The following is an 8,799-nucleotide window of genomic DNA, read 5'->3' as shown; positions in this document are numbered from 1 at the left end:
CTTCCGACCACCGACGCCACGCACCACCACCACAAGAGAGATCAGGAGCGCCGCCCCCACCCCCCATGATCGCGACCATCTGAAACCCCCGCCACCGCCATGCCGCGCGGGCTTTGCCCGGCGACACCTCCGGCGGCGGCAGCGGCGAGGCGAGGGAGGGGATGGAGGGGGGCGGGGGGCGGTGAGGAGGACTCCCCGGAGTGGCGCGGCGTCGCCACCCGGAGGAGGGTTAGGTCGAGGGAGGGTTAGGCCACCCGCAGCGTAGATTTCTTGTATATGAGTATTTTATTTTCTTGGGAATAAAAAAACATTACCAGTGTAGATTTTTTTTCCGAAACACATACGCCCACCTCTACCAAGATACACATGCACACCCTACCTCTACGAGCACCTTCGAGAAACCGAGTCCAAAAAAAATTCAGCGGGTTTTGAGATTAGCAAAGTTACCACGGGCATCTTGCTGTCAATGGGAACATCCTCCCCTGAAAAATATTTCTTGTTTCTAAAGAGACACCAAAGTGTTAAATCTAAGATTTAAATTCTAATATGCTCGGGTGTCACAGCTCTCCTAACCATCCAAACATATGGATTATCGACCAGTGTAGAAACTTACGAGAGCGTCATTTTTTGTCAGCAAGGCTAATTATTAATTTTATGCACTGGTATGTCTTAGTCATATTTATTCCAGTTCTTCTATAATTCACCCAATTTAGACATGGATACATTCCCGGATGCGACTCCAACCATTTCTTTTCTGGTTATGTTGGTGATATTAAAGTTTATGGAGCATCCTTTTAGGAAAATCCAGTGATACTAATTTTCCTATATATACGGATATGCTAGAAATGAAACGCTTGATTTTTGTTATGTCAAGCCATGGATTTGCCTCGTCATCCGTGCTGTTACGACAGTTACAAGTGAGTTAGGAATTTTTCTACTGTAGTTGTGTGTGGTTGTCCTTGGGATTTTCCTAGTTGCAGGTGAGTTGCAACTAAAAAAATTCTAGTAGCACGTAGATGCAGTTGAGATTTTTTTGTTGCACGTGAGTTCCAACGAAGATTTGTTTAGTTAAAAGTGGGTTGTAACCCCTAGAATTTGTTTTAAGATTCTAGCCGACTTAGAGCATCTCCAACAGGCGCGGTAAAACGCGCGCGCGGCACGGAAAAACACGACGCGCGAACGCGCCAACGACCTGAACTCTCCATGCGCCACTTCATCCCTGCGCTGCTCCGTCTCTCTCCCCGTCTTTTTCTCTCTCCCGCCGACGGTCCGCCTCCGCACCGACGCTCCTCCTCCGCGCCGATGATGCCTCCGCGCCGCCGCCCCTCCTCCGACTACCACGGCGTTCGGGCGTGGCCGAGCGGCCGGTTCGACGCGGAAATCCGCTCCGACGACGAGCGGATCCGCCTCGGCATGTTTGATACGGCGCACGAGGTGGCGCGGGCGTACGACGCCGTCGCCTGGCGACTGGACCGCTCCCGCCGCACCATGAACTTTCATGATGTGTTCACGCGGGAGCAGGCGGAGATGCTCGCGCCGCCGGTGATCACTCGCGAGCAGCAGCGCCGACAGCGGGAGTTGGAGCAGCGCCTCCTCATTGCCGAGCGCGACGAGGCAATGCGCCTCGAGTGGGCACGCTGCTTCCCCGAAGACGTCGCCGCCACGGAAGCCTTCTACGCGCAGAAGGAGGAGGAGAAGGCGGCGAAGGCGAAGAAGAAAGCCAGCCGCGACAAGCGTCGCGCCGAGTCCGCGGCGAGGAAGGCGGCGAGGGCCGAGAAGGCGGCGAAGGCGAAGAAGAAAGCCAGCCGCGACAAGCGCCGCGCCGAGTCCGTGGCGAGGAAGGCGGCGAGGGCCGAGAAGGCGGCGAGGAAGGAGGAGGAAAAGAAGAACGGCGCAGGGCCGTCCACCATCGTCCTCTCCTCCTCCTCCTCCTTCGAGTGGACGACGACGCCGGTGTCGGAGACGACTCCGAGCACCCACTCCTCGGACTTCGACTGGGAGTCGGACGAGTAGTTTGCACTTTTAATATATTCGTCCTCTATGTTGCGCTGTATCGTTGAACTTTTAATATATTCGTATTTTCCAAATTTTCATAGTTGTTTGATTAATTTTGAAATGAACGGTCGAATTTAGCAGTTTGCGCCGCGCGCTGCAAAATAGAGCCTCCGGCGGAGGTGTTTTTTTCCCACACCAACGCGCGCTGCAAAATGAAGCATCCGGCGGGGAAAATTCGGTATCACGCATGCCAGCGGTTTACAGCGCGGCGAAACAGAGGTTTAGCGCGCCGGCTTTTTACGCGCCTGTTGGAGATGCTCTTATGAGTTACACATAAGTTGAAACTAAAACTTGATGACGTCACGTCACATGTATTAGATTTAGTTAAGTCGTCGCTTGAGATATAGAACGTTTCCTACTATATAAAATAGTCGTGAGAAGATAAGACATTCATACTCCATAGAAGTGGAACATTTGTTGCACATCAGCTCGGTGCTTCTAGTTTTCAAAATATTTAAAAAATATGTATTTTATTTTAAAAAATTGTCATATTTATTTTATGAATACATACACATGTCCTGAATACTCGTGTGAAGTTTTCGTAGAAATTGCATTGTATTTTGAGCTACATAAAAATACAAATTTGTAGCTACGTATAGGAGTAGATATTTGTCTGAATTTTGTCTTTTTTGTAGCTTAAAATATAACATATTTCTCTCCAAAATTCCTACCGTACCTTGGAAATGTTTATATGTACGTGGATATTTAATTTCAAATTTTTTGGAGCCCTAAAGATATGATTTTTAAAATCCATGTGACAAACACACTTTTCGCATAGAAGTATGCTATAATATAGAAAATTGTCGTTGCCTCCAAAAAAAATGGCATGGACTTAGACGAAAATGGTGAATGGAACCTGGGTGCGCGCGCACCCGTTTACGAAAAGTTCAAAAAAATGCTATTCAAAAGTTTCCAAAAAATGTCAAGTAAATTTTTGCATGTAGATATTATGTTGATACTTACTCGTGTGTGTTTTCACGAAAAAATACCATTGTGTGTGACCTACACAAAAATGACAAAATGCAAATTCCCATTCCTATAAATAGTACAAATTCCTGTTCACTATTCTCATTTGGACATTTTGTTATTTTTATCTAGGACACACACAATAGTATTTTTTCGTGAAAACTCACACGAGTAAGTATCAACATAATATGTACATGCAAAATTTTACTTCATATTTTTTTGAAACTTTTAAATAACATTTTTTTGAACTTTTCGTAAACGGGTGCGCGCGTACCCAGGTTCTATTCCTCCGGGTCGTGGACTTAGACTGATAATTTAGCAAAACACTGAATATTCTCCAAAACAAGCCACTGCTAACACACCCTGTCTTCATACAGAAATATCGACTTAGCTTCCGACCTTCCGTACATTCAGTCTAGCCTGTGGAGTTTATTTCTTCACATCCCAGTCACAGGAAAAGATGCACGTTTAGGCACGAAACCGGCTAAGTCAGATTTAACATTGATATAGGAATCTAGTACTGACGAACATCACAACTGTTAAAGGGATAAAATCTGAAAAATTATGCTATGCTAAGGATATACACGGCACCAATCTTCGCGACGGCAAGCATGTCTATACTGGCCATGCTACGATTCTTTTACCTAATTTTCTAGAGTTATTTCAAAACACAAGTAATGTCCTTAGAAAGATTGACAGGACCAACCATCTTGGCCGTGCCAACAATGTGCCCACTGGCCACTGCCACTAGCCTGATAAATCAGATCTCAGATCAAATAACTGAACTGCAATCAATCACAAACATATCTGGAAAAGGAGCTTGAATACGCCAGAGTACTCCAGCTGCTCTTAGTATTCTGTCAGCATCCTGTTTCCCTCCTTTTCACTCCAGGCCGCACCTCCACACCTGAGTTCTCTTCTGGTCAAGCGTCAGCAAACTAATCATCACATGTGAGAGCATTAGGCATACAAACAAATGAAAGCATATGAGAGAACTTATATCCTGAGATACTTGATGTGTTTGGAAAAAATTAAAGAGTACCAAAACTGCTGAAGGTTTAAATACTACATGCAGAAAAACAGGTTAAATCTGAACATAAACTTCTCTCAGATATATGTTACAAAATGTACGACAAAACAAAGTTATGTAAGTGAGCACCTAGTATACAACTATAATGTCAGAAATTTGTTTGCACACAATCAACTGGACCAGTTAACAAAACATGTTGAAAATATATTCAACCAAACAATATAGAATTAGATTTGCCATCGAGGTAAGAGAACTCAATACTTGTTTTCATAATTTTTATCTGTCGGTAAGTTGCAAATCTGATTCATAAAAGAAATAAAACTCATCAGATGTTGTACCGATAGTGAGAAAACCAAAATTGATATTCTCCATTCTGGTCCTTTGCTTCAATAGGCGTCCACATCCCCTGTATCACAGCATGGAAGAAGTTAGAAAAATGGTGAGCTATACTTACATAAGAACTGTGAAAGACTAATCCAATCAAAGAAAAAATATGAATAGGAATACAGACGAAAAGGTGCACCATGTAAAGGTTTCTGGTCCATTGATATCTAAAAATGATCAGTTGGATAATCTATGTTATTTTTAAAAGCCAAATACATGTCGTTGAGCTTTTAAGATTTGATTGTATAGAATCTGCCCCACAACCATTATGCTTTTAGACTCTCCTTCAGGCAACAACTCCACTATCCCCCGTCGACATTGCTCATGCTAGGAACAACTGCTCGGTATGCATATTGCTTTCATAAGTAAACAATGTATATATAGTAGAACAGCTAGTTCACTCTGGATGGTACTGCATCAGAATGAACCAATAGGTAAACTCAGTCACAGAAGTCTAAGTCATATGTGATCACTCAGTAAATCAGTTCATTAATAATGCTTTTGCTTAGCACACAACTAACAGTTGGACAAGGAATGTAGCTAAAGTTGTGGCAGGGAAAATTATAAATACTGAATAAAATGGCAACGATGATCTAGTAGCTATTAATTGTCTTCATTACGTTGTTCTTGTGTTTCTTGTTGTTCACATCCCTTGAAGGCAGTGAATGTACTTGTTCATCCTGCTGATCCACTACGATCAATGAAGCACATGTTGCTTTTGTTCATACGAATCGAAGTCAGAATCAACATGTGGGAAGAAGTACAAGAGATATCTATCCTCATGGGTGAACAATAAAATGACAATATATGAAAATACAGGTTGAGGGTTGGTGAAAGAAGTAAAAGGAACTCCATAGGCAAAACTATGCAGGCTACCACCAAGCTGATGCCTTATGCATTTTTGTTGGCTGGATATTTCTACGAAGCATACTGATACTGCATATGTTTGGTGCACTAACTTGAAAATATGCAGACCACGCTGAGCAAATAACTAAGTGACACAACATATGGTGTAATATAAGAGGCTACAATTGTGAAACTGACATCAATGTGCATGTAGAAACATTGGCTAATCATCTTTATCATTGCTTGAATTTGGTAACTGTTGCCGTCTCTCGGCTACTCTTACCTATGACTTTTGGTCCCATTTTTTTAGAACTTGTGGTTGTTCTTTTAGATTATGTTGTTTGCTAAGTTATAGACACTGGAGATGCAAAATCAGTATCTGGAGCTCTCATATTTGTAGAGAAATTAAATATGATAGCCAAAACATGAGACACAGAGCTTCTATCCTTACTATGCGAATTTATAAACGCAACATTGATATGCACATGTCTGTAGCTTTGTATGCTTATTATGCGAAATTGTAAACAAAGATTGATATGCCAAGATGTGTAACCCATGTACTCAAACCTGATCACTGCCCTTTGGCCACCATAATGATAGTAGATTATCTGATTTCTGAATCCCTCTGGTAGAGGAAGAATAGAATACAAGTAGGAGGCTTCTTCCGGGCAATGACTTCCGCTTAGTTCTCATAGTGATTTCGAACTGTGTGAATATACTCTGCAACTTGTTTGTAGTTTCCACATGGTCAAGACAAGGTAACCTGTTAAAGTGCCGATGGAATATCCCTATAATCTAAGAACATCTGACCGAAAGCAAAACCCTCACTCTCCATGAGCATATTTGTGATCCATCATGTCCCAAAACAACAGATCTAACACTGCATCTGTAACTTCTCTTCCATGAGGCAATATTTGTGAAGATGTAAAAACATGTATTTCATTCTTGATACAGAGCCAGCTATACCCCTGAACCTTCTTTGCTCCTTGATCTTCCATTGCCCTCCACATTCTGGCCATGCTATCCCACTTACATCTGGCACCATATGTTTGGGCCAGAACAATATATGGCAGTGAGGACCGAGGTTTCAGTTTCACCATCTTCTCGGCAACTAACTCTGCCATGTCAAAATCCCCTTGAATCACGCACGCCTCAAGAATATTGGAAAAGGCAGCGACATTACAGTTATGCAGCTTGTTCTCTGCAAAATCTACTGCCTCACTAAACAATCCTGCACGGCTTAACATGTCAACCACGCATGCGTTGTGCTCCAAGCCAAGAACGACATGATAATTGGATTTAAACAGGGAAATTAATCTCATTCCTTCGTCAACCAGACCGACCAGGCTACAAGCAGATAAAACTCCAAAAAGAGTAATTCTATCTGGCCGGATGTCACTCTTCAGCATCTGCCAAAACATTTGAAGAGCTTCTTTACCTCTCCCATTATGCGATAGACCGATAATCATTGTATTCCACAATACCAGATCCTTGACAGAAACCCGGCTGAAGAGTATCCTGGCATGATTCAAGGAACCTAATTTACAGTACATGTCAATGAGGGCAGTGGCAACAATTACATCATCCTCGAACCCAAGTTTCGAAACCAGAGCATGGATTTGAGTTCCCTGCTCCATCAACCCAAAACAAGAACTGCACCTCAGCAGGCTAGCAAAAGTGAACTCAGTTGGACAAATACCCTTTCGCAGTGACAACAAAAAGAGGCTCAGAGCTGGTTCCATGGTCCCGCCCCTGGCATAGCCTGAAATCATTGCATTACAAGTTTCTGAGTCCCATGCCGCCATTCCTTCAAAAAACCGAACAGCGTCAGCCAGTCTGTCGCACACGCATAGCAGGTCAATAACAGCACTAGAAACAATCAAATGAGATAGGAGCCCCGTTTTGATACAAAGGGCCAAGATCTGGTCGCCCTTAGCCAAATCCTCAACATCAGTGCACATGCTGAGCGCCGTCGATACACTGAACTCGTCAATCGATAACCCATGGCTCCTGATGGACTGGAAGCACTCAAACAGTTGGCTGCTCTGGCCATCATCCTTGTACACTGACATGACAGAGTTCACAGAAACAATGTCCCGCTGATTCATGCTCCGAAACACGCGCAGCGCGTATTTCAAGAGGCCGACGCGCCGGTACATGTCGATGAGCGTGTTTCCGACCACAGCGCTGCGATGAGCGGAGCCATGGCGGATAGCGGCTGCTTGAACCTGCATCCCGTGGCGAGCGGAGCAGACCGCGGACGCAAGAATGGAGAACGTGAAGTCGCTGGGCCTGACTCCGAGCTCCCTCATCGCGCGCACGAGCCTGAACGCCTCGTCGGCGCGGCCGCTGTCGACGTAGCCACGGATCATGGAGTTGTAGGCGACGGCGTCCCTCTCGGGCATTCTGTCGAACAGGGCGCGCGCGGCTGGCAGGTCGCGGGACTTGAGCAGCGCGGCGAGGAGGATGTTGCGCGAGAAGCGGTTGGCGGGCGCGTGGAGGAGCAGGGCGACGGCGGACGGGGCGGCGCCGAGGCGGGAGTAGGCGGCGGCGAGGCAGTTGGCGATGATCGGGGGCCCGAAGAGGCGCGAGGACCTGAGGAGGCGGGCGTGCAGCGCTGCGGCGGCGGCAAGGGTGGTGCAGCGGGCGAGGAGCGCCGAGAGGGCGGCGACGGTGGGAGCTGGAGGTGCGGGCTTGTGGCTGGAGTTGGAGTTGGAGTTAGAGCGGCATGGCGCGGTGGTGCTCGTATCCATCTATGGGATACGACTCGACCAGAAGAGCCATCAACGGCGGAAGAAGATGGTTCAAAGATACGCAAGAAATGCAGGAGTATCATCCAAATCGGAGAGATGGCTGCAATTCTTGCTCGGCGGTCACGACGCCGCCGTCGTTGTGCCCGGCGGCAGCTGCTTTCTGTGTCGGAACTCAGAAGGACTACCTCCTCTCGTCGCGGGCAGCTCGGTGCACAAATATGTTTGTCACCTGGCTGTGTCATGACTCATGACCTGCTGCACTGAACTTAACTGAACCATCCACCTTTTTCTTAACAATTCACACTCAAAGGTGTATTAATCACATAGAAAAAAAAAATCTAAAATGGCCGACACAACTTAAAAAGGCTACAACTCCGCACACACCACGATACAACGCTAAGAAGGCTGTCACACCATTTACAAACTCGAAGATAAACGACATGTTTTCCCCAACATCCAGCCACAAGTAGCAAGGAGAAGGAGCACATGACATCCGGCATCACAAACCAAGCAAGACCCCACCTAAGCCCGACCTCCACTCCAAGGCCGCCAGGATTAGCGTACCTCCCACATGCGCTTAGAAGAGATGACGAGAAGAAGGCAGGGTCACGACTTCTGAAGCTTGAGACACCGAAAGATTGTTCCTTGGGAAGGGTAGCTGAAGCCTGAAGAGAAAATGGACGCCTCGGATCGGATGACTTCAGTGAAAATGGAGATCCAGGATCAACTCCAGTAATTACTGTTCATACAGTCATTTGTCGGCAA

General features: G+C 45.8%; 2 protein-coding genes across 8 annotated transcripts; one reads left to right on the top strand and one right to left on the bottom strand.

The window, feature by feature from the left end:
- Positions 1-1,302: 1,302 nt before the first annotated feature.
- On the top strand, positions 1,303-2,108 carry LOC127347364 (AP2/ERF and B3 domain-containing transcription factor ARF14-like). Its single transcript, XM_051373556.1, has 2 exons — positions 1,303-1,698; positions 2,097-2,108. The coding sequence occupies exons 1-2, from the start codon at positions 1,303-1,305 to the stop codon at positions 2,106-2,108; spliced, it is 408 nt and encodes a 135-aa protein (XP_051229516.1).
- Positions 2,109-3,558: 1,450 nt separating this feature from the next.
- On the bottom strand, positions 3,559-8,252 carry LOC127294474 (pentatricopeptide repeat-containing protein At1g43980, mitochondrial). 7 transcript variants are annotated; one of them, XM_051324300.1, is made up of 3 exons: positions 5,056-8,252; positions 4,390-4,457; positions 3,559-3,959 (listed from the first exon to the last, which is right to left on the bottom strand). In XM_051324300.1, the coding sequence occupies exon 1, from the start codon at positions 8,032-8,034 to the stop codon at positions 6,106-6,108; it is 1,929 nt and encodes a 642-aa protein (XP_051180260.1). In that variant the 5' UTR covers positions 8,035-8,252; the 3' UTR covers positions 3,559-3,959; positions 4,390-4,457; positions 5,056-6,105. The 7 variants fall into 7 exon arrangements, with proteins under 7 accessions (XP_051180260.1, XP_051180258.1, XP_051180261.1 ...); XM_051324298.1 differs by having other exon boundaries at positions 5,849-8,252; XM_051324301.1 differs by having other exon boundaries at positions 3,559-3,940; positions 5,849-8,252.
- Between the last annotated feature and the right edge of the window lie 547 nt (positions 8,253-8,799).

Source organism: Lolium perenne, chromosome 4, assembly GCF_019359855.2.
Source record: "Lolium perenne isolate Kyuss_39 chromosome 4, Kyuss_2.0, whole genome shotgun sequence".
Lineage (NCBI taxonomy): Eukaryota > Viridiplantae > Streptophyta > Magnoliopsida > Poales > Poaceae > Lolium > Lolium perenne.
This window is presented reverse-complemented; position numbering and strand designations above follow the sequence as displayed.

What these genes read in the sequence shown, in the direction of transcription:
- LOC127347364 (XM_051373556.1), top strand. Translation starts at nt 1,303, where the DNA reads ATGATGCCTCCGCGCCGCCGCCCCTCCTCCGACTACCACGGCGTTCGG.
- LOC127294474 (XM_071818943.1), bottom strand. Translation starts at nt 8,034, where the DNA reads ATGGATACGAGCACCACCGCGCCATGCCGCTCTAACTCCAACTCCAAC.